Source organism: Staurois parvus, unplaced genomic scaffold, assembly GCF_062004578.1.
Source record: "Staurois parvus isolate SC_StPar_1 unplaced genomic scaffold, SC_StPar_1.0 ptg000549l, whole genome shotgun sequence".
NCBI classification, from domain to species: Eukaryota; Metazoa; Chordata; class Amphibia; order Anura; family Ranidae; genus Staurois; species Staurois parvus.
In genome coordinates, this window is record NW_028318345.1 from 5030359 (window position 1) to 5055673 (window position 25315).

The 25315-nt window shown below is 39.0% G+C and overlaps 1 protein-coding gene across 1 annotated transcript in view; it reads left to right on the forward strand.

The window, feature by feature from the left end:
- Positions 1-377: 377 nt before the first annotated feature.
- The window catches only part of LOC149451081 (annexin A1-like), a 71258-nt gene continuing 46320 nt past the window's right edge, over positions 378-25315 (forward strand). The window contains exons 1-11 of the mRNA XM_089691075.1: positions 378-471; positions 2157-2197; positions 8660-8737; positions 13369-13465; positions 18716-18810; positions 19779-19892; positions 20861-20951; positions 23074-23153; positions 23415-23471; positions 23585-23678; positions 24044-24139. Coding sequence (XP_089547201.1) covers positions 8663-8737; positions 13369-13465; positions 18716-18810; positions 19779-19892; positions 20861-20951; positions 23074-23153; positions 23415-23471; positions 23585-23678; positions 24044-24139 — 799 coding nt within the window. The 5' untranslated portion in view covers positions 378-471; positions 2157-2197; positions 8660-8662. The remainder of the gene's footprint in view (positions 472-2156; positions 2198-8659; positions 8738-13368; positions 13466-18715; positions 18811-19778; positions 19893-20860; positions 20952-23073; positions 23154-23414; positions 23472-23584; positions 23679-24043; positions 24140-25315) is intronic.

Below are 25315 nucleotides of genomic sequence, written 5' to 3' on the forward strand. Positions count from 1 at the left end.
TCTCTCTTGGATACCAACCAGCTGGTTCCACCAACATGTTTATGAGATTTGTGCCCTTTTTGGGTGATAGTATTTGTCAAGCATCAATAAAGTATCTTTAATAATAGCATGAGGGGTTGACTTGTAAGTCTTTTTGAATGTATATGTGTTACTTATACCAACAAAAACGTGACATAGGTGCCTGTTCTTTCCAAGCCTATCCAAAGCTTTCAAAGTTGGCCTTTAAATATACAGTATTCACCAATCTTCTTTTTTATCAGTTTGTTTACTACGTGTATGTTATTGGAAGCATGTTGCCTTTCTTCACATGAATGACTGCATAATCAAGTCTGTGTCATCGCCAATTATACAGGTTCTACTTTTTTTCTCCTTTAGGTGTGGCCCAAAAGAATTATAAAAAAAAATGGGTCTTTGTTTCATAGAGCATAACTTCAGGAGCTCTGATACCAAGTACGAGGCAGGACACAGAAGGTACGTTTTTGTTTTTATCTAAGCTATCTTTTAACCAAATGTGCTTTATTGAATTGTAATAAATAAGGAGAATAGATTTTTGGAGTAAAAAAAAACAAAACAAAGCAATGTACTTCAATGTAGAATGTGTCTTTTTATAGTTGGGCAATGGCAAACAAGTGCTTTTAACCCCCATAGCAGAAAGCAATTGAACTCAGGACCTACCAGTAATACTCATAGTGCCTATCACAATGAATGTAACATTATTTTGTAATTACTGAGGCATATTCGATTCATGGCAAGTCACCTGCTCCTCCTGCTTGTGAAACATGTGTACTGAAAAAATCTAGCATACAAAGATTTTATTAAAAATACATTTCCCCGTTTTTTTTTTCTCATTAGAACTCAAATACAGAGCAAGCTTTGTGTTTTTTGCTTCTGGTATTTTTTGAGCAGTAGGGCAAGGGATCAAGTCAATTCAATGCATATCTATTTACATTCAGGCTCCAATCACACCTTTCACACATGCACTTTGTAGCTGTCTTCATCTCACTACAAGCGTACCTCGATTTATGAACGCCTCGGTTAACGTAATTTTCGGTTTACAAATTAAAAATCCATTGAAAATAATGCATCGATTTCCAATTTCTTTTCGGAATATGAAGTAAGTTTCCCCAGGATGCATTGCGCCTGGGAGGTTTATAGCTCCAGCCCCGTGCCTTTAAAGCGCACTTTATAAAGAGTTTTGAACATATAAGACTTTTTTTTTTTACTTTTTTCTGACCTCTGGAATGGATTTATTGGTTTTCAATGCATTTACAAATTGTTTATTAATCATGTCCCTGTACAGTATTTATGCATTTAAAGTGCACTTTATAAAGAGTTTTGAACAGATAAAACACTTTTTTCTGACCTCCGGAATGGATTAATTGGTTTTCAATGCATTTATGAATTAATTTTTAATCATGTCCCTGTACAGTATTTATGCCTTTAAAGTGCACTTTATAAAGAGTTTTGAACAAATAAAAGTCTTTTTGTTTACTTTTTTCTGACCTCTGGTACGGATTAATTGGTTTTCAATGCATTCCAATGGGAAATCGCATTTTGGTTTATGAATTTTTTGCAATACGAAACATCCCGGAGAATGCATTAAATTTGTAAACCGAAATACGCCTGTATTTGGATGTTATAGGTGCACTTTAAACAAGAGAAAAATGCATCCTTATAAAGGAAATGGTGGAAAGACCTGTGGACTGTAGTGAATAGCATTTGATGAGCAAACTGAACAGTAATATTTTGATGTTAGCCTGTATGTTCCCTTTGAAAATGCTATTTGCCCAGCCATTATGTAATGGCCTTGGACGAAATATACAGATATGGTGTCTTGCCTTTCTGACTTTTCCCTGACTTCACTAGCAGTATTCTTGTTCCAGGACAGTGACTCAAATTATTAAGGGTATAGCCAGCCACACAACTTCCATTTCAGAATGTGTCTAGCAATGGTAGCCTCCTTGTTTCTCTTCATTTTTCTTTACAAAACACTTAGCACTACTTCTTGAGGAATAAAGAGGTAGTTTAATGTGTGATTCATTTATCCCTGTTTTTTGTTTTTATGAATTCGCTACGATTTATGAAGCAAATACTTTGTTCTGATAAAATGATTGAAGACAAATCATTAAACATTATCATTAATTTGATTCCTGAAGGTGAGGAATTCTAGTGGACCCGTGGACCTGAAGAGAAACAGGTCTGTGCCTAACTTTTTTTCTTATTAAATCCTTCACTTCTCGTGGATTTAAAATTCACCATGATATGTTTATTAACTGTAGACACTTTCTTCACCTATGCATTTTGAATTGCTGTGTTTCTCTGTGTGCTAAATTTCACTAACATGTATCTAAAGCTATTTGTCCAATTGAAAGCCTCTGTCAGGAAGATTCACACTAGGAAGATTCACTCTCTTAATTTGTCAAGGTGACTACTGTCAATGGGACTAAAAGTGAGGGAAAATGTAAAAGTTTTAAGTTGTTGCAAGGGGGAAAATTTTCCAGTTGAGTCACTTGTACTTGTGACAAGAGAGGGTTTATCAAACTTTAGGAAGAACCTATCTAACTTCCTTTTATGTTTCAAATATATACTGTACCTACCCTTCCCAACCCCCTCCTGGGCCATAAAAAAAATCTATATATATTTAAAGAGGAAGAGGTGTTACAGGGAACCTTTTATACCTGAGCCAAGAGAATTGCAGCTATGCTATTGATCCCCTTTAACTCTACTTTAATAAGTACTCCTAATGTAAGGTGACTCACATAAAACCAGTAATCTAGTAATGTATTTACCATCAAGACCTGCACACAAAGAGAAAATTTGAAGCAGACTTGAAACTTACAGAAGCAGAATTTGTGCTAATTTTCTGTAGCTGACTTAGTTATCCTATTAAAAAGGCAATAAAACTTCAGAAAATGCCTATAAAATATATAAACTGGCATAGTTTTAAAGGAAGAAGATACAATTAACCCAAGGGTGTGTCCCAGTGTGAGACAAAGGCAAAACCACTGAATTTATGAGAGATGATGGAGAAAAAAACGATTTGGACTAGTTTGGTCATTAAGCAGATGATGACAAGTATTCTATTGTTTAGTGAAAATGTGAAAACTACATTGAACAATGGAAAATAGCAGGGGAAGAAAAGGCTAAAACCTTATCAGGATATCTTAAACAATTACATTCAACATATTTAGGTCACGTTATTTATTGACGACCCCTTTGCAGTAATGCTCATGGTAATGCACATTATAATCACAAAAAAAATGGTTGTGTTAGAAAAAAATAGTTCATGTCCGATTTAAAGCATATTAACCCCTTCATGCCTAAGGGTAAAACAAATCTAAATGCCTAAGCACAATTTTGCAATGTTGACATGTGTTAGTAAAACCGTACATATCATCACAACTAGCTTGTACATCCAGGTGAATTATACCTTGTTTTTTTCAGGACAAATTGGGCTTTCATTTGGTGGTAAATGGTAATGGATATCTCCTGATTTTTTTTTTATTGTCAAATGAAAACTGGGCCAAAATAGTAAAAAAAAAATATATTTTTTTATTTAGCTATGTGTTTCTTGCTACTGCCATAACCTACCACCAAATAACAACCCAAAATAAATTATTCAGCTCTTGACAATCGCAGTTATACCATATATGTGTATGTTATTTGTTGTTTGTACCCGTAGTACAGCCCAGAAACAATAGTGCGCATTTTGTTTTGTTTTTTTTTTGTTTGTTTTTTACCTAAAACCGCACTAACACTGACACTAACTGACACTGATACCAATTTTTTTTTTTAAATACTGACCTTTGATCCTGACCTCTATACCAGGAGTTAGAGAGATACAATGTATCTCTCTCCTCCATTCATTGAGAGAAAACAAGAGGCTATCACAGCGATCATGTGACCCGAAATTGGGAGTCCCAGGTCCCGATTGTTAGAACAGGACCCGGTGCTCTCAGTGACAAAGCGGTCTTTGTGCTGGGAGCGCGCCGTGTTGTGCGCTTCCAGCAGAAAGACAGGTACGCAAATATGCGGCCCCACAGAAAAAAGCCCAGTTCTGTGAGACTTCATATTTGTGTTACGTCGGTGTCAAGGGGTTACGGTGGTTTGGCAGCTCATTCATTTTAATGGGTGCCTTAGGCCGGGTACGCATAGGCCGAATTTTGGCCGGTATCGGTCAGTGCAACAGAAACCGGTCGACATTCAGCCAGTGTGTACAGCAGCCTGTCCAACATTCTGTTGAATGGGCATGCTGGAAAACCAGCATCCGATTAGCGTTGGCAAGCAATGGTTGCAAGTACTGATCAGTGTGTTCTGGCGGAGGGGCATTTGGGCAAATCCCCTGTCAGAACACAAAGGCACAGCTAGGGAGATCACTGCACTAATATCGCTTTGTTAGATGATCTGGGTTTTGCTCGTTGAGCTGGCTGGGTTGAATGAAAAAAAAAAACAACTTTACATGTGTACAAAGCTTTAAAGTGTTACTAAACCCAGGACCCTGCATTCACTATATTTGGTCTTCCACAGTGCACAGAATATGGAAATGGAATTATTTTAGTAAATATAAACTGCTAAATACCTTTTCTCATCAACAGTTAGAGCAGTCTTGTGAATTCTATCACTGTCCAGCCGAGCACTGGTTAAAGCTTGTAGGAGGAGTTTTCATTTTGCTCTAGGAGGATGCAGAGCCCCCGACCTCTATCTGGATAGTGCTGATTGGCCCTATGCTGATCACATGCACTTTTCCAAGAAAAAAAAAAAACCTCTCTAGCAATACACACCAAACTGATCATGTGCAGAGTGGCTCCACACAAAATGTCTGATCAGGAGACAAGAGGGGGACATTGAAAGAAGGGGAAGATCAGAGAAGACAGGATCAAATAGCTTTTTTACACAATGCAGAGGTTTAACCCCTTAGGTTCCACAGTGACTATAACAAGCATGCTTTACTGCATATACAGACTGATTTTACTGTTGTTGGTTTACTAACATAATAGAGCACACAGGGACATATGACATAACACACTGCTAAATGTAAATGGCCCTTCACGTCACAAAAAATGCTAAAAGGACAACTTCATAATAATTTAATTGCGTAAAATGGGCAGGGAGCCAGTGGTATAAAGGTTAGTACTATGGTTTGCCGACTTATGAGTTATATTATACTAGTTTGGTCCCTGACACTTTGATGTTGTGTAAGTACTCAGAATAACATACAGTGGATAGAAGACACAAATATGTCAAAAGCAAAGATCAGCAAACTGTTTTTAGTAATCTAGAATTCAGCCTAGATTGCTCAGAATTACTGTACATTTATGTAAACACATTTTTTTGTTGTATGTTTCACTATTTTTTTTACCATGGTGACGTTTATAAATTTCCTGACTAATATGACCTTCTATCCTCCATATGTCATCATCAAGCTCACACAATTGGTCACAAAGTGCTTTCTTGCCATATTACATCCAAATAAAAGAACTGTAGGAATAAAGGGGACCCCATTTTCAGAGTACAATACAGTTGGGCACATTTACTTAAACTGGTACTTCGTGATGAATCAAGGGAACGGAGGCAGCATTAATTGTTAAACAAATGTTTAACTTCTTGGCACCGGCAGAACACAAATGTGCAGCCTCCCAGCGTCTGGGCCTAGACGCTGAGCGGCCGCACATTTGCGTTCTATTAAAAAAAGACATATGTGCTGAGAGTGCGTGCCCTGTGCGCTTCCATCACACATGTCCTGTAGTCACGGAAAGGTCCCAATCTCCTCTTTCGATCGGGACCTTTCCTGATCATGTGACCACCGTGACATAGTGTCATGGCGGTCACATGTCTCTAAACCCTGCTCCACCTCCCGGCTTCTGAAACCCTAAAGGGCCGGGAGGCGCTGGCGCCAAGGGGTTAATAAAACCACGGTCCAGGCCAGAGGCATATTTACCACAAGGCAAACAAGGCACTTGCCTAGGGAGGCATTTTTCAGGGGAGCAGCACCTCCTCCCCCAGAAGAAGGGATGAAAGAAGGGACGCACGCCATAGGAACTAGGTGGGATCTGAGAGAGGCTGCAGGCTGCTTGGTGGTGTATGTAGAGCCAGACTCTCATTCCAGGGGATTTCTGGAGTTGTCAAGATGAGTGTCTTTCTCTCTATTGCTGGGGGGGGGGGGGAGTAGTGTAAGGCTCTCCCAGGTGGGGGGCAGGGGTGTTTTTGGTCAATTTCAGGCTCTCTCTGCAGGAGGAGGAAGGGGGGTTGGTGTTGGTCAGTGTCCATGGGGGAAGATGATTTTTGTGTTGCCTAACGCAGCACAAAACCTAAATACATCACTGGTCCAGGCACAGCAATGTGTCAGTTACAACTAAAGTGAATCTAAAACATTTTCTGTTGTATTTTAAGTGTGGATGGGTGAGAAAGTTTTTCTTTTGTGTTACAGTCTATGTCTCCTCTGGGGAAATTCATCCTCTTTTTGGGTCACTCCAAAATTTTAAGTTGTCACTAGAAAGGGAATGGAGGGTAAATCCTCTAATGAGGACACTTGGTTTGGGTTTCCCACACTTTGGAGAGATTTCCTTTCACTTCCTAATGTTTCTAATAGACAGAAAGTGAAGGGAAGCCTCTTCAGTGGGACACAGTGGGGTTTATTTACTAAAGCTGGAGAGTGCAAAATCAGGCTCACTTCTGCATAGAAAACAATCAGCTCCTAACCTTCAATTAAGCTTTGGAAACAAAACCTGGAAGCTGATTGGTTTCTATGTAGCAGTGAGCCTGATTTTGCACTGTCCAGCTATAGTAAATAATCCCCAGTGGGACACAAAAAAAACAATCATCAGTACTGTAAAATCATGTGCATGTAAACATGTTAAGATGCATTGCAATGCATTGTCTGTGTATTGTAATGCTTTTAAAAATGTTATTTTTTATTTTAATTTTGAGTGCATTTTTTTTACCCTGATTTTTATGTCATAATTTTTAGAAGTGCATGTAAAATGTAAGACATGCGTGCACACAACTTCCATAAATTAAAAAAAAAATGTTTTTGATTTATTTGATTTATTATCTAATTGATTTATTTTATATGAATGCTCATGCTCACGCATGCTGCATTTTTTCACACGGCTGCTATGCATAATAATTGCATTTGTAGCCCTCTTCTGCCTTAGACCCAGAAAGGCCATTAGTGCACTGTGCCTACACCAATCAACAAAGTCAACTATAAACATTTGTTTGGACTAGCTGCTCGCAATCAAAGGCATACCGAAAATGACAGCAGACGTTCACAGCCATTTTGTTTGATTAAAAAAGGGAAGGTGTACACATATAAACTTTTCTTTTTAAAGTTTTCAATATAGCGAGTAAAGGTGTAGCCCTCATTCACTGTTTATTAATCCTTACAGGGTATCTAAACCAGAATATATTATATTGCAGAAGTACAAGAAATAATTATCTTGCATTTTCTAGTCCTTAGATGGGTTGTCTGCATTTTGTTTTATTTTTTTAGACCTTTCCCTTTAATTTTTACCTAGTGTTCCCCCTATACAACAACACTTCCTGGCATAGGGTGACAATGCTCTATTACTCTACTGTACCTATGGACTGCACAGGGGCGGACTGACAACTCATGGGGCCCCCGTGCAATAGGGGATCATGGGGCCCCTGTGTCCTTGCCCAAACTCAAAAAAGCCTATGAAAAAGGTACCAGGGGCATCTCATGGGGCCCCCTACTGACCCCGGGCCCTCGGGCAGTGCCCGAGTTTCCAAATGGTCAGTCCGCCCCTGGACGTGCAACGTTGTCACCTAAGGCTGTTTTCTTGATTAGAGGGGATTTGTTTTGTAGTGCACAGAAGATAGCTGAGAAGGGGTATAACATTATTTGAATTTCCCCGGGTAGGAGTCAGAATATAATGTAAACATACTGGGGGAGATTTACTAAAACTGGTGCACTCAGAACCTGTGCAGCTGTGCATGGTAGCCATTCAGCTTCAACCTTCAGCTTGTTCAGTTAAGCTTTGACAATAACACCTGGAAGCTGATTGGTTTCTATGTACAGCTTCACCAGATTTTTCACGCTCCAGTTTTAGTAAATCTCCCCCATTTTGGCTTTTTCCAGTGTGTGTTTTTCATAAGTAGTGCTGCGTTTTAAATGGGGGAGATGGAATGTAAGTGGACCTTGCATATTGATTTAAAGTCCGCTTTAACCAGTGGTATTTTTGATGGATTTAGGGGTACTATTGCTTTTTTATTAGGTTCATCATAACAGTTTAGAGGTTAAGCTAATAGTACACTGTTTAAAAAATAGAAAGATATAAAATAATGCTTAGAAAAACATGTTTGCCAAATAAGGGGGTACTGGTAATACATATACCCAAATCAAGGGATGTGTGGTATGATCATTAGAGGGATCTCAGTAAATGTTAGCTTTCGTAAGTGTACATATGTCTTGGAAACCTGCTTTAAATGATACCCTTTAGCCAACATATTTTATTCCTTCATAAACGCTGTAGATTATATAATGGTTACATTGTCCCATAGCTCTGTATGCAACACCTTGTGTGCTTGAAAAGGGCATACTTCCTGATTTATTCTCTTCTCTCTGGATCATCGATCACTGGATTGCTTTTATTGTTCATGTATTATAAACTTACTGTATTTTAAATTTCTGTTTCAGAAAATGGAGCAACAAGCAACTTGCTCTGTAGTTCAACAAATGCTGCAGGCCAGCCATCAAATGAAAGAGACATGCACTGTAAGTAAACTGTATTATTCACTGATATACACTGAAAAGGTCTGTAAACATAAACCAGATACATGGAAGTAGTAAGGGCTGTTTGTGATCAAGAAAATAGCTCATTTACAACTCAGTACAATGCTAGCACTTACTGTATGTTGACCATATACTTGGCAATTTAATTGTCAAATTTTGAAGATTTTCATCAAGTTGCTACAATCACAATTTTGGAGCAAAGTATTGGAATGACATTGAGATAAATTTAAAATGCCGTTTGGTTTATGTTGTAAATTTTTTCATTGATTTACACCACATTTGGAAACTTTTATGGTGAATCTATGGGTGACAGGCTGCTGTGGTTGAAAGCTCATAGTTAGCTTTCAGAAAAGTGTGGATTTTGTACTGTTAAAGTGTATGTAAACCCAAAGAATAATCACCTATTTACACCATTTTGGTCTGTTAAATATACCACAGCATCACATCCCAAAGAATAAACAGAGGACCCCATGACTTATAGAAAAAAAAACAAGAATACTAATCCTGATGTTCACCTCAACAAGGGGGGGGGGGTAGGGTGAGCTGGTGCATCTGCACAAACTAGACATGACTGTTGCTCAAGAACTGTCACTCAAGAACACAAGACTGTTGCTCAGGAACACCAGAATCAGAATGATCTGGACTCTTCAACCAACCTTCAGAAGGCTGACATTCAGCTGTAGAAGAAGGATCTTTCCCATGGTGATCAGGTACTACAAAAGCCTCTGGAATAACACTATCCCCCATAGGGAGGATCTGCAGCAGGGTCCCAGAGTGTTCTGCCTCCTGACTGTTCAGGAGAGTACAGGACCTTTCGGGGGTAGACAGCTCCTTCCCAGGAGAAAAGGCGAGGCAGACACTTATTATCTCCAGCATAGGAATCTGGTCACTCAACCTTCTGCAGGAAGAGTTCCTAAATCTTGAGATGAAAGTTCATTTAAGTGATGTCCAACAGAGAAGAGGACAGAATACTAACCTTCAGAAAGAGTGTCAATGAAACTGTCTGTTCTGGGGAACCAGACAAGTGCCCCAAGCATTAGGATACACCCCCGAGAGAAGCCCTTCCAGGCTGGTAGGGGGGGTAATAACCACCTTATCCTCCGCCAGAGACCAGTTGATTGCACTCAGTATGTATATATCCAAGTAGACTACCTGGATGACAGCATTGGAGGAGAGTCTGCACAAGATGAAGAAACCATATCAGAGGAACAGCAAACCTACAAAGGGAAAATGTGAGAATTTCTGTGATCAGATAAGGTAGGGACCAAGTGGATATGCTTTGCAAAGGCACGATCTGAAGAATTCTGCTCAGAGTCTGTATCCAGACACAGTCTGCAGATAATGAGATGCACAGAAGGGCATGGATTGCAAGGGTCCAGAAAACTGGCCCTCTTCAGGGAGGATCCCTGAGCATTCCATAATGGAGATGCCAAGAATACGCACTAGGGTGGATATAAGCTGTGAGCAGAGCCCAATGCTGCTGTTGGACACTGATGGGTCAGGTTCCTAATAGAGAAGAGAACAGTAGGAACTAGTCTCTGTTGAAGAGGGATAGGATAGGGAGGTATCCAATAGCACAAAGGGTGAAACTACCTGTGAAGGCTAAGAACTTCCCTGCAGGGAGAAGCAAAAGTCTGAATGAGATACCACTGCCAAGGATAAACTCTTAATAGAGCAGAAATCAGATACATGGCTAGCTTATAACTTTTTCTGTTTGCCAGTGTCTCAACCTCCTGTAAGCAGTAATATAACCTTACTGTTTCTGAATTCCTGTGTTCCTCGATGTATGATTGAGAAATACTTGTCGACTTGCCAGAAATACAGTGAGCTCTTAAATTCCTGTAGTGAACTGACAATACTGCATCCCACCCCCTTCTCATATTATGAACTTTATGTTCTTTAGTTCCAACAGAATTCCTGTTCTAGGGTAACCACAGTGCTTCTTGAAAAATACCATGCAGTGCGTGAGCGTATGTATGTTTCTGGTAGGAGGGAAAATAAAGGATATAAAAGCTAAAATGAAGACTAACACAGTTTCAACATATAAAGCTGCAATATATTACATTTTTTTTTGGGAAGGGGGGGGTTAGATACGCTTTGAGGTTGCTTTGCAACCTGTGCACTTTGCAAGTGCAGTTGCGCCCATTTTCCCGAGTGCTTAGTGATTGCAGTGAAGCTCTTCTGATTTCCATCATCCAATCATGTGCAAGCCAAAGTGCTGTTTTTTTTATTTTCCTTGCACCTGATTGGGTATTTTGTACAAAGTGAAAATATAACTAAAAGCAAAACTTTTTTGTAATTTTGAATGAAGTGGAGATGGATTAGAACACCTGCTAGGTTATTATAGCTGTCTGTGCTCCCACTAGGGAGATTCACCTGCTCTTTTTATGTCCTGTTTACTATAATCATTGAATTGAAAAGTAAAAAAAAATCCAAATTTTGTGCTGTCCCCAGTCGATCATAATGGATGGGAAATCTTGGGGAGACTAGTTCCAGTGACCTAGGGAGCCCCAAGGGATTCCCTTAATTTGCAGGGATTTTCTCTCGCTTCCTGTTTTGGCTATTGTCTCCAATGGGACATAGATGGCAAAAAAGAACAAATAAGTTGTAACCCTCCGTATCCAAAATGAAAAAATAGTTCTGCTTGAAGCTTCACCACATTCACTAACTCTGGGGAAAATGATCATAACTGTACTTGCATACTACACAGTCTATTTGTCCTAAAGTGGTTCTAGAGGCTCAAGGTTTTTTTACCTTTATGCATTCTATGCATGAATGTAAAAAAAACCTTCTGTGTGCAGCATCACCCTCAGCCCCCCCTCCCAATACTCAACTAAGCCCCCTCTCAATCAAACAATGTGCACTGGAGACTTGGCTATCTCGGGACTCCCTATTCTCATTGGCTGAGACAGAAGCGAGAGCCTTTGGCTCCCACTGCTGTCAGTCACAGACAGTGAGCCAATGAGAAGACAGAGGGGGTGGGGCTGAGCTGCGGCTCCATGTGTTAATGGACACTCCGTCCAGCGGGTGCCCCCATAGTAAGCTGCTTGCTGTGGGGGCACCCAACAGGAGGGAGGGTCCAGGAGAGCCTGCAGGGAACCCGAGAAGAGAAGGATCCAGGCTGCTCTGTGCAAAACCACTACACACAGTAGGTAAGTATATGTACATGTTTGTTATTTTTTTTTTTAAAAAATAAGCCTTTAGAATCACTTAAAATAAGTCAACCCATTTACGTTTCTGCCATTGTTTTTAGGACGGTTTGCTTCTGTGTTCTGTGTATGCTTATTAGTAAATACGGCTGCCCTTATGAAAATTTACAATTGTAAACTATAGCTATGCACAAGGTTTTTAAAACATTAACTTACTTTGATGTGATTTTGTGGTAAAAAGAAAATGAAAAAGCCTACCGAGTACCCATTAAGTAATTTTTAAAACAATGAATACGCAGTAAAATAATGTTTTTTTTTTTTTTATTTAGATATTTATTAAATTTTTCAAATAAATACATATTGCACTTATAATCACATAAAACCAACAAATAACTTTTATTCATTTCTAATCTCCTTTTCCCAAAATCTTTCAATTGGTGATATGTCCATTCATCTATCTTAGTGAAAACTTCTCCACCCTCCTTTTCCAAATCCTTAAGTGATTTCAATTCCCCCTCCACCATTATGTCTCTCAACTGGGCATTTTCCTTTTTAATCCATTTTCCCCCAATCTTCTCCCGCCCTGGGGGAAAAAAGTTTGTGTTCCTCAATGGCATTAATTGTGAGTTAAACTCCCATCCCACTTGTTTGTGAATTACATCCCAAACTCTCAAAACATTCAAAGTGTATAAACTAGTGTTATCATCTAATTCTCTACATTGTGCTGGAACCCATACAACTTCCCTCAAAATCCTTCCACTCAGTGTATTTTCAATTTTGACCCAACTTTTCCCACCTGGGTTGTGTGTCCAATCAAATATTCTTGACAGAATTACTGCTTTATAGTATCTTTTAAAATCTGGCACTCCCAATCCCCCCGTTCTTTAGTTCTACTTAAAACTTCATAAGATATTCTAGGTTTTTTGTTCCTCCATATATATCTTGTTATCATTTTTTTAATTATCTTAACATAAACCTCAGGGAGTTTGATGGGGACCCTTTGAAATTTGTATAGGATTTTAGGTATAATTATCATTTTTATCAAGTTTATGCGTCCTAACCAAGTCGGGATTCCTCCTCCCATTTTCCTTAATTCTAGCCTTATCTCATTTAGTAATGCAATATAATTTAATTTATATAAATTCTGATATGAGGTCGTAAGTTTTATTCCTAAATACTTTAACTCCCTTTTCTTCCATTTAAAGGGAAATTCTCTTTGTAAGTTCTCTCTTTCACTATTTGAGAGATTAATATTCAGAATCTCTGTCTTAGTTATATTGATTTTCAAGTTTGATAGTTCCCGATATTCCCTCAAGCTCTTCATTAAATTTGGGAGTGTTATCCTGGGATTCCCCATATAGAACAAGAGATCATCCGCAAATGCAGCCACCTTATGTTCTCTATCACCTATCTGAATACCCTTAATGTCCATCAGTAAAATAATGTTAATAAAAATATCCCTAGGAATCATATGAAGTACATGGTGGAGCAGATTGGCCAAAACCTAGGGTTAATCCCATGGAAGATGCCAGTGCACTGGAAAAGGCAATTACAGCAAAAGGTAAGCATTTTAGCTTTTACATATATATAATTATTATAAAATAATAGTCATACAAAATGACGATTCCTGAAAACATCTTGCTTTGTATATTCACTTAACATTCCAGTAAACAAAAGTGACTGGAGCCCAATCAGGACAGGATCATTCAACATTATATGTTGGACAGTCATCTACGTTGTAGCCTAGCAATGAAGCCTGCTATATAAAGCAAAACTACTATGTCATACTGCTTAGCTCTAAATGTGGAGTACAAATACATCCTCAAGAATACATAGACACTATTAGAAAACAAACTAAGACCCCCTTTACACCTGTTCAGCGCAGGTTAATGTTTTGCATTAGGATAGCATGGTCATTTTAGTTATTTCAGTTATTTTAGTTATTTTGTATGGACTGCCGATGCACTACTATGCATTTGAGAGTTGTGGTGCTCAGAAACACACAGGGTGTGAGTTTTGGGTGCATTGGAGTCTCATTTGAAATGACTGGAACTGTAAACCAACAAGCACAGATTATGGATTTTCAGAAATTGGTGTAACATGGTAAAATGTGCATTTTACTACATGCCAGCTCAAATCATAGGTATGAAGCCCACTTTGTATAAATGTATCTGTGTTTCATGATACAAAGCGCTGTTTAGGTATCTATTACTGCCAAAGTAACAGCCTTAATATGGAAACAAACTCACCAGCTTTAATTGACCCTGCTATATTATAAGCAGGTCAAACAACACTTTATATCATGAAACTCCAGGTCCACCCTCTCCTCCTTACTCCAACCAGATAATCACCATCATATAAGAAAATCCCAATAGCATAACTCAATTTATTAGTGTAGATAAAAGATATAAAACCAGTAAAACTTACTATTTGCTGCCAAAAGCACCGTTGTAATCGCAGCCAATTCCTGCAGGGTATCAGCTATGATAAATAGTGATGAGCAACATATGATCAGTGTTTACATGAACTTCAGACTTTAGAAATTCAGATGCTGAACCTGTACGCTTTTGAAATAAAAATTAAAATACCTGTTTTATGGACTAATAGGCAAAGGTGCATTCCCTCAAATATATACCAGACCCTTTGAGCATGGTTTGGATATTAGGGATGTACCTCAAGCAAAAACAGTGTGAGGTCCCCAAGCCCAAATATGGCCATATCAGTGATATCACGGCTATTGCAGGCCTTTTGCTAAAAAGGGGAGGGGATTCTATGATGGACCACTTGGCACCCCTCTTGAGTGCTTCTGTCAGAGAACTGCTTCCTCACCACTGGGACACAGGAACAAGGTATTATAGCTGAGCATTGCACCCAAGTACTAGACCACAGTAGCTTAGGTGCAACTGGAACTCAACTTTATTGAAAATTCACACAAAATTTATATTACACAGAATCAGTTAGGAGCTTGATCACATTATCTTAAAGAATGCAAACTGTAAACAGTAATATCATCAGTACATCTAATGAATAGCTAACATCTAACAGTGATCTAATCAAACAGTACAGATGTACAGCTGGCAGCTAACATCTATCAGTGATCTAATTAACAGTAAGCTAATCCATGGCCAGGCACCTCCAGCCAGAAGCCCATCCCAGGCAGCCCGGCAACAAGCCCACACCCCTGAATACACAAAGTACATTACACATGCTTTGTCCCCACCTGCGCAATCTGTCCATTATGAGACAAAACTCATATCATATTCTAACAGTTTGAAAAATTGGAATTAAGTTATCTTCATAGATTTCTTGAGGGAGAATGTTGATAATATTTCTGTCCCAAGTGGAGGAGCTTCTGCAACCCAGTTCACAGGAGGGTCACCATATTTCCTCTGACCATTAACCTGTATAAAAAGAATATTACACCTTTCCATCCACTCCAGAAAGGAGGCTTTATTTTCTTTACTCTGAGAATGAATCAAAGCCTTGCTCTATGCTTTCACCAGGTTATTATCCATCACCCCAGACTGATATGCTGTCTCCATGCAGTCTACGTCACACCACAGGTGTCCTGGGGTTAACAGCTCTGGCAGCAGTGTCTCTATTTTGCCCCTCCCCTTCAGAAACCTCTTCCTAGGCTAAATAGACTGTGCCTACTCAGCATGTATCCTGTCCCTACTGTATCCACTTCACAACTGTGTGCCAACTGCTGGGGGACACTGCAATTTATTAGCATTGCCCTCACTCAAGATGACCACCAAGGACATCCAATGTTGCATTGTCCGATCAGACCACTGTTGTCCCAGTAACATCTTTGGAGGCTGCAGAGGAACAAAGTTTCTCTCACCATCCAATCCCTCTGTACAGAAGTCGGTCCACAGTGCCACATGCACAAAAGAGGAGGATAAACTGCACCTACCTACAGCTGTACCACAGAGCTCAGTGGAAGAAGACCCTCAATAAGACAGGTAAACAGCAAAAAACCCCTTCAATTTCCACATCTCTCCCTCTACAACATTCTCCTGCATGTTTTCAACATTTGCAGCCTGTAGTGGCAGGGTGTGAAATCAGAGGCTTAGCGGTCAAGTGGGGAAGAGGGTTATGGAGCCATGCTAAAGAGGGACAAGCAAAAGTTTGAATCCCTGCAGAATGCTAATATGCCCATTTTACTTTCTCCAGTGATGTTAGTCCCAAGGCAGATGTCTCCTGCTGCATCCACCACAATAACTGCAGCCTCTAGTAACAAGGAGGAAAATCTCACAAAAGATTTTAGAGGCTTTGGGGTCAAGCAAGGTCTTGGGGCAAACGCTTGAACCTTTGCAGAATTCTACACCCACCTCACTGTCGCTAACTGTCCTTCCCAAAGCAGATGGCTATTCTGTAGTTGCTGAAGTGTAAGGAAAATGTTCCCAGATCACTCCAGTCACTCCAGTTTGGTAAAACTTTGTAGCTTTGCAACTGCTCCTACTCAAGCGAATGGAATCAGCCTTCTTTCACAAGTTTACGATTTATGCTACACCACATTATCAAGTATCTGGATGCTAGTATTTTGCCCAGAAGGCCATCCCTGCCTTTTTCTAGCATGTGAAATCTAATGTGTCTAGGACCACGCTGTCAGTGACAGGATACGCACAACCATGGACCTGTGGTCTAGTAAGAATGGTCAGGGATTCGAGATATCTTTCAAAGCACACTTGGTCAATCTTCTGATAGCTGGGAAGGATGCAGGACATGGAACACAACTAGTGCTGCTGGTGTGTATGTCTTGTCCAGTGATGATAGGGCAGCCACCTGTACCCCCTCCTTCTCACTTGCATTATACTTCTCCTCAACCCCCCCTCCCTCCCCAAGCACCTAAGAGCATATACAACATCCCAGGCTAAACACTGCCATGCTGTGTTGCAAGTCACAAGGAGCCACACTAGGCTAGAGCTGCTGGTAGCTCCCCTAGCCTAGACCAAGTGGTGGCTGACCTATGCCATTTTTGCAAATGTGACATCACTAACCTGCAGGTAACCCTTTGCCAGGAATAAAAATCACACAACAACTATGTCTGGCACATGCCCTCAACCTGGTGGTGCATCATTTTATTAAGTACCCTGGCTGCCAGTAGATCCTCTGTAAGAAAGGTCTTTGGATATTTCAGGAAGTCATACCCAACCATGGCCAAAATAAAGCACCAACATAGATGGTCTATTATCTGCCTCATCTGTGACACCCCCATTAACTGGAATTAATACTTGGCTTCAAAGTGGATGTTACCTCTGTACTGGGTGTGGTGAGATGGTTGAGGGCAATGTTGTCCTTAGTTACACCAAGGACTAGGAGTCCCCTTATGTAGGCACTTTGTGGCATATGGGGCCTTATGCTCAACTCTCTGTGAAAGGACTCAAAGATAAACTACTCTACTTCCACCCTATAGCAGTTTTATTGCTACAGAGCGGCATTCCTGCTCAAAATCACACACACACACACACACACACACACATATGAAATGTCACAGCACAAACCGATCTATAAGTCCCGGAACCTGCAGATCGTTAGTCAGGGAGGAAGAACAGGGCTTTGTTTATGTTGTGATGAAGGGGGGGGAGTCATGAATCATGTGTCTCTGCAGAGCTGAGAACACGATCTGTCACTTCCCATTGTAAAAGCACCACCATAGTGTACACCAAGCACATAGCTAGGCACACACTTAACCCTGTGATCCCCCTAGATGTTAACCCTTTCACAACCAGTGTCATTACTACAGTGATTAGTAAACTGTATTAGTGTCACTGGTTCCCACAAAGTGTCAGTTTGTGTATAAATGTCCGCCACAATATCGCAGTCCCACTATAAGTCGCTGATTGCTGCTTTTATTGCTAGTATTAAAAAATAAATGAATAAATAAAATTCCAGTATATGTATCATAGTTTGTAGACATTATAACTTTTGCGCAAACTAATCTATATACTATTATTGGGATTTTTTGTTTTACCAAAGATATGTAGCAGAATATATTTTGGCCTAAATTTTTGAAGAAATTCGATTTTTTATTTATTGGTTATGTTTTATAGCAGAAAATAAAAATTATTGTTTATTTTTCAAAATTGTCAGTCTTTTTTCATTTATACCGCAAAAAGTAAAAACCGCAGAGGTGATCAGAAATCTCTATTTGTGGGAAAAAAGTACATAAATTTCATGTGGGTACAACATTGCATGACTGCACAATTGTCAGTTAAAGTAACAAGGCTCTCTATTGCAAAAAATGGCCTGGTCAGGAAGGGGGGGTATATTTTCTGGAGGGCAAGTGGTTAAAGATTGGGAACACTTTTCCATAAGACACACAGAGCATGGCTCGGCCCCAGCTTCAACCTTTAGAACCACTTTAATTCAGCCAACAGCAGGTTAAAGTTTGCTGTCAGCTAATGTCAATCAAATCCACCCAGACTCTGGATGAATTCCTGACTTTAATGTTGGGATCCACCCAGATGCCTGAGCAGTAGCTGGCTCAGCTTCTTGAGCTGCTGAGAGTCTGAGCCAGCTGCTCCTGCCCCCGCCACTGCTCAGTGTTCTAGTGAACGCTGGAGGGGCAGAGCACAGAGCTGTGGCTGACAGTCACAGGCTCTCTGCTCACTGAGAACTGAGCAATCAGTGGTTTTCCTTAGAGGCAGAGGGGGTCAGATGCAGTATTGCACAGGTGCTGCTTTCATATAGGTGAGTATATACTTTTTTTTTATCCCATACTTCTCTTTAAATAGTATTGGAATTACCAAGATGTAGCTACCAATCTAGTAAGTGTTATTTTTTACATGGTCTTATTTGTCTTTAGGTGTCGATGAAGGAACTATTATTGACATTTTAACGAAAAGAACCAATGAACAACGTCAAGAAATTAAAGTTGCTTACCAAAAGCAAACTGGAAAGGTAATGTATAGAAATACAATGATAGTTACAGAATATTAAACCTCTTCACTATCTTTCCTGCATTTTTCATATGCTGCTTGAGTTTTTGTGCCTAACTGTATTTTCTACTTATATTATGCAACCCAGTAACCACGCTTTTTGTAGGTGTATATGCCTTTATGCTAAACCACCCATGTAGTTATAGAGAAGTATTTGGTTCACCAAACATGTGGTGGGGATTGGCCAGAGAGGTCATTCTTTTCTTTGAACCAAGAATACTTGTTTTTACACATATACGTACAGTATGTAGGAGTGTGAAGAGGTGTAGGGGTTTAACATTTTGTTATATATATATATATATATATATATATATATATATATATATAAATAATGCTCCAAGGACGCTATGGGTGTATTTATAAAATAATTTCAATAGCTGTTCATCCATCAAAACTACATCTAAATTTGTTCTGTGCAAATGGGGCAAAGTGTGCTTAGGCAATGGGGTTGATTTACTATAACTGGAGAGTGCAAAATATGGTGCAGCCTTTCATAGAAACCACTCAGCTTCTAGTTTTTTTTTAATAGACAAGCTGAAGTTAGAAGCTGATTGGCTACCATACACAGCTTCACCAGAGTTTGCATACCCCACTTTTAGTAAATCAACCCCAAAGCCTGCTTCAAATCAAATGTGTGAATAAGGAAAATGCCTCATTATGACCATTAGATGGAGCTGAATATCATAGGAAATAAGTATGCTCCTGATTGCCACCTAGTGGTCATAATGTGGTATTTTACACATTCACACAGTAAAACTGCAGTCAATGTAGCCTAAGAACATTTGATTTTGTCCCCGCACGGAACAAATTTACATGCAGTTTCAATAAACAGCTGTGGAATTTTTTTAATAAATAAACTCCTGATTATTTGATAGACAGTTATAGCTAGATAGACATATTTCTATTAATTGTTGTTTTTTTTTTTTGCAGACTTTGGAAGAAAGCTTGAAGAAGGCTCTCAGTGGTAAACTTGAAGCCCTCATGTTGGATTTGCTAAAAACTCCTGCTCAGTTTGATGCTCATGAGCTTAAACGTGCAACAAAGGTATTGTGTCTAAAAATGCATAATAAAGTTATATTTAAAGTGAATGTGAACCTCTAAAGTAAAACTTCATTTGATGTAGGTCATACATGGGCAGCACAGTGGCTAAATGGTTAGCACTTCTGCCTGGCAGTACCAGGGTCATTGGTTCGAATCCCAACCACAGCACCACCTGCCTGGAGTTTGCATATTCTCCTTGTGCTTGCATGGGTTTCCTCCCACACTTCAAAGACATGCTGGTAGGTTAATTGGATCCTGTCTAAATTGGCCCTAGTATATGTATGAATGTGAGTTAGGGGCCTTAGATTGTACACCCCTTGAGGGTTAGGGATGTACAATATATATATGTAAAGCGCTGTGTAAATTGGCTGCACTATATAAGTACCTGTAACAAATAAATATAATATTTTTAATTCTTGATATTTTATATTACTTGTTTTCTCCTTGATGCAACCACTTTTGTTCCGAAGGTGGCAGTACTTGTAGCTTGCATTTCAATACAGCGGTTGATTTCTTAGTCCTGCTTGGGCAAGTCCAGAGCAGCCTGCCGGCAGGCATGCTCGTGCCTTCCCTGTCTGTGAGCCTTCTTATTTCACGGATAGTGTCATGCCATCTGTGCAGTGTTTCCCAAGCAACAGCCATGCCCTGCAATAGACTGAGAGCTGTTCTCTGAGAGACGATTTCTGACTAATATGCAGTTACAGATCCAGCTGTCACTTCATGTGATATTACCTTGCACTTTCAGTGTGATGAATGGATTCCGTTCTCTTCTAGAAGAAGTCTTGTGACTTCTTGGCAAAAACTGCAAAACAAGCCAATTAAGTCGAAAAAGTTTGATTTTTGAAAGTGCTACGATGTTCATCACCCTTTGAGGAAACATTTATGTTATGGTTCACACGTACATTATAAAATATAAGAAAAACTACTATGCAAATGTAGGTTTGTTCCTGAAAAAGATGTTTTTTTCACAGGGTCTTGGAACAGATGAGGACACACTGATTGAAATCTGTGTAACAAGAAGTAACCAGCAAATAAAGCAAGCCAAGAAAGCATACAATGAAGGTCAATAGGCAAATGAAATCAATTATATTTCATTGATGTTATATCTCTTGTGAATGTTTTCATATTGATTATAGTAATAACAACAATACTTATAAAAAATACAAATAGCAGTCCCAAAATCTTAAGACCTTGGTCACACCAATCTGACTTTAAAATCGTACGACGCCACCTGAAGTCATGCGATTTCAAAGTAGAATGTCAGCGCGACTTCAGGTACGATTAGCAAGACATCTGTGCATAGATGTCTATGCAAGTTTCACCTGAACTTGCAAAAAGTAGTGCATGTACTACTTTCAAAATCGGTGCGATTCCAATCAAGTTCGAATCACACCAATATGACTTTTTCAATTGCCGACAATACAGTGCGACTTGTCATGTGATTCAAAACTATCAAATTACATGACAATTAACACCAGTATGACTGGGCACTAAAATATATTAAAAAATGTAAAAAAATGACTTCACCAAATGTAGCTTACCTTTATGCAAAAGGGAGATCTTTGGCTCTAAAATACCTGTACCATAGGTGAGACAACTTAATATCAACTACTTGTGGCAGCTAGCATGCCATGGTGATGGTAGGTAAGGGCAAAATGTGCATATTTTCATGAGAGCATTGTTAGATAATCCATGGAAGTCTATAAACCACCGTATGTAGGTAGAGGTTATACAAGATGTATCTTGGCAGTGATCTTAGTTTGGATTGTGATAGATTTTCTACTCAGTGGAGTAGCAAAGACTGGCATTGGCCACACTAACCCTACTGGGCAAATTTATTTTTTTTTTTTTACCAGTATTCTCTTCCCCTATGATGATATGGTAGAAATTCAGAGAGTTAGCCTGATGACTGCCTTAACCACTACAACACTAGGCACTTTTACCCCCTTACTGCCCAGGTCAATTTTCAGCCTTCAGTGCGCGGTCATGCAACACTGTACCCAAACTAAATGTTTATATTTTTTTCACACAAATAGAGATTTCATTTGGTGGTTATTTAATCACCACTGGGCTTTTAATTTTTTTGCAAAATAAATAAAAAAAGAACGAAAATTTAGAAAAAAAAATTCTTAGTTTCTATTATACAATTTTGCAAATAAATAATTGTTCTTATCAAATTCAGGCCAAAATATATTTTGCTACATTTCTTTGGTGAAAATAACCCAAATACGTGTCTGTTATTTATCTGTATGTTTAATCCACAAACTATGGTATATATCTGAAGATTGATCAATCCTGATGTACTATTTCATTTCTTGAGGACCAAAAATGTCAAGATTGTACAGATATCCCCAAATGAGCCATTTTTAGAAAGTAGACAGTCCAATGTATTTAGTAAGAGGCATGGCAAATTTTTGGAAGTTGTAATTTTTTGTCATATTTTTTGGAAATGAAATTAAAAAACATTTTCACAGTTTTTTCTTTTAAATACTGTCAACAGTGCAGTACAGTGTGTGTCATCATATAACTGGTGTCACGGTGATCAGGGACACTGACTGGTGAGAGTATAAAAAATAATAATAATAATAATTTTGTTTTCAATTTAAATTTTTTTTTGTTACAATTTTTTTTAACACACTGTGACCAGAGCAATATAATGTCACCATTGTAACATTGCACTACTCTGGGGAAGTGATTTTTTTTACACATGATGTAAAAAACAGTGAGCAAAAAAATCGTCCTACATGCAGTAAACAGAGGAGGTGCATATAAGGTCAAAAATAAGCTTTTTGTGATGGTTTAATTGTTAGTTGCTAAATGATTTTATTTTTTGATGTATACTTCCTTAATAAATATGTCCAAACCCAAATTTAAATTGGCATTTGGGCAAACACCTCATTAGTTTGGCCATTCAATAACCAAAAGTGCATAACCAAAAGTGAAGTCAACTGTAGGTTTGGTTTGAACCAGAGACCCATCCCTATCCAAAAAGGGAAGCATCAGACTGTATCTTATTCAAAATACAAAACAATAATTACTGAACATATATTTGCTAAGGCAGTCAACATTAATAAAGTTGTTTTTGCAAAACTCTCTATTGATATTTGATAAGAACATATGCTTAAGTTACATGGTGACTATTATCACTATAAGAAATTCATAATATTAATGTTATCTGCCCCAGAATTCAAAACTGATATTGAAAAGGATATCATAGATGACACATCTGGAGATTTTCAGAAGGCCTTACTTGCACTTTTAAAGGTACAGTTATTTTTGAGATATCGAAGCTGATTTACTAAAGGTGCTGAGAATGTGCATAAATGGTGGAAAATGTCACTTTTTATCCAATATTGTGAAAAACAAATTATTGTTTAATTATTTAATCTGCACATGATTGGGGGAACACAGGTACAGTTTACTAAGTAACAGATCAACCTCTTTGTGAAATTACAATATATATTTGAAATTGATTAAAAAACATATTTCTAAAAAATATATAATATTTTAAAAACCTGATTGCAGGGAACCCGTAATGAAGAATGTTATGTTGATGAAAGTCTTGCTGACCAAGATGCAAAGGTACAATTTATAATAGAGTTTTTCCTATTTATTGTGAGTTACAGCATTTTTTACAGGTTTGTGTTTTATGCAGTCTCTTGATTGGGCTAGCTGACATTTACATTTTTTATCAGGCTTTGTTTGAAGCTGGAGAAAAGCACAAGAAAGCAGATGTTCCTGTATTCATTGCCATCTTCTGCGGTCGAAGCTTTCCACACTTAAAAAAAGGTAATCCATTATTGAGACAGCGAGGATCTAATTGTTAAAATGTTATTTTATCCAACAATGTCATTGGTCTTTGTTAGGGCAAAGACTATCCCTGTGTCCCAGTGAGGGTAAAAATATAAAAGACTTTATGATGGCAGACTTGAGCTCAAGGGCTGAGTTTGGCTGAGGGGTACTGGAAGGGGCTGGGGGGGGAGTAGGGGTGGACACTGAGGGTGGATGGCTGAACCTATCTCCCAGCAAAGAGAAGAGAGAATATTACATTTTTTCAACAATTGTTGTTAAATGAGCCTAAAAGTACCAAGAAAATGTACCTGCATGTCGTGGACAAGTAACAAAATGTTTCTTTTTTTCATTTCCTTATGCAGTGTTTGAAAAGTATTCCACTTACAGCAAACATGATCTCAATAAGGCTTTGGATCTGGAGCTAAAGGGGGATATTGAGAAGTGCTTGGTAGCTATTGGTATGTATAAACATTTTACTAAAATACTATCATGTTGAGTTACTAAAGGAAGATACATTTTTTTTTATCTAGGTAAGAAAAGTTGTATTCATTTGCATCATCCATTCATGTATACAAAACCCTTTTTTGAAATTCCTCTGCACATGATTAGGTATCCAAAGTGAACACAGCTTTTAAATTCTAAACTCCTTTGGTAAATCAACCCCTGTGAATAATAACTAGAGATGAGCGAATCGAACTCGGCGAAGTGGAATTCGTTTAGAATATTAGGAAAATTTTGATTCGCGACGAATCCGAAAATTAGCAGACTTCGGATGCGCGAATCAAAATTTTTCCTAAAATGGAGGCGACATGTGCGGCGACGGAGCGGGGATGTCTGGGAAGGCGCGCAGACAAGGCGCGCTGACCCATAATGCATTCATTCATGACATGTGATCGCATTAGCCAATCAGCAGCCAGCCAGCCAGCACTGTGTAATGGTCGAGCTATAAATGGCGGCCATTTTAGAATTCTCCATTTGCCTCCAGTCATTCAAGAGAGGCAGACCTGGCTGTATTAGGGACAGAGTTAGGGACAGAGAAACGTTACTTAGGGCCAGAGAAACGTTACTTAGGGCCAGAGAAACGTTACTTAGGGACACAGAAACGTTACTTAGGGCCACAGAAACGTTACTTAGGGCCACAGAAACGTTACTTAGGGACACAGAATCGTTACTTAGGGCCACAGAAACGTTACTTAGGGCCACAGAAACGTTACTTAGGGACACAGAAACGTTACTTAGGGCCAGAGAAACGTTACTTAGGGACACAGAAATGTTACTTAGGGCCACAGAAACGTTACTTAGGGCCACAGAATAGTTACTTAGGGACACAGAAACGTTACTTAGGGACACAGAAACGTTACTTAGGGCCCCAGAAACGTTACTTAGGGACACAGAATCGTTACTTAGGGCCACAGAAACGTTACTTAGGGACACAGAAACGTTACTTAGGGCCAGAGAAACGTTACTTAGGGACACAGAAACGTTACTTAGGGCCACAGAAACGTTACTTAGGGCCACAGAATAGTTACTTAGGGACACAGAAACGTTACTTAGGGACACAGAAACGTTACTTAGGGCCACAGAAACGTTACTTAGGGCCACAGAAACGTTACTTAGGGCCACAGAATCGTTAC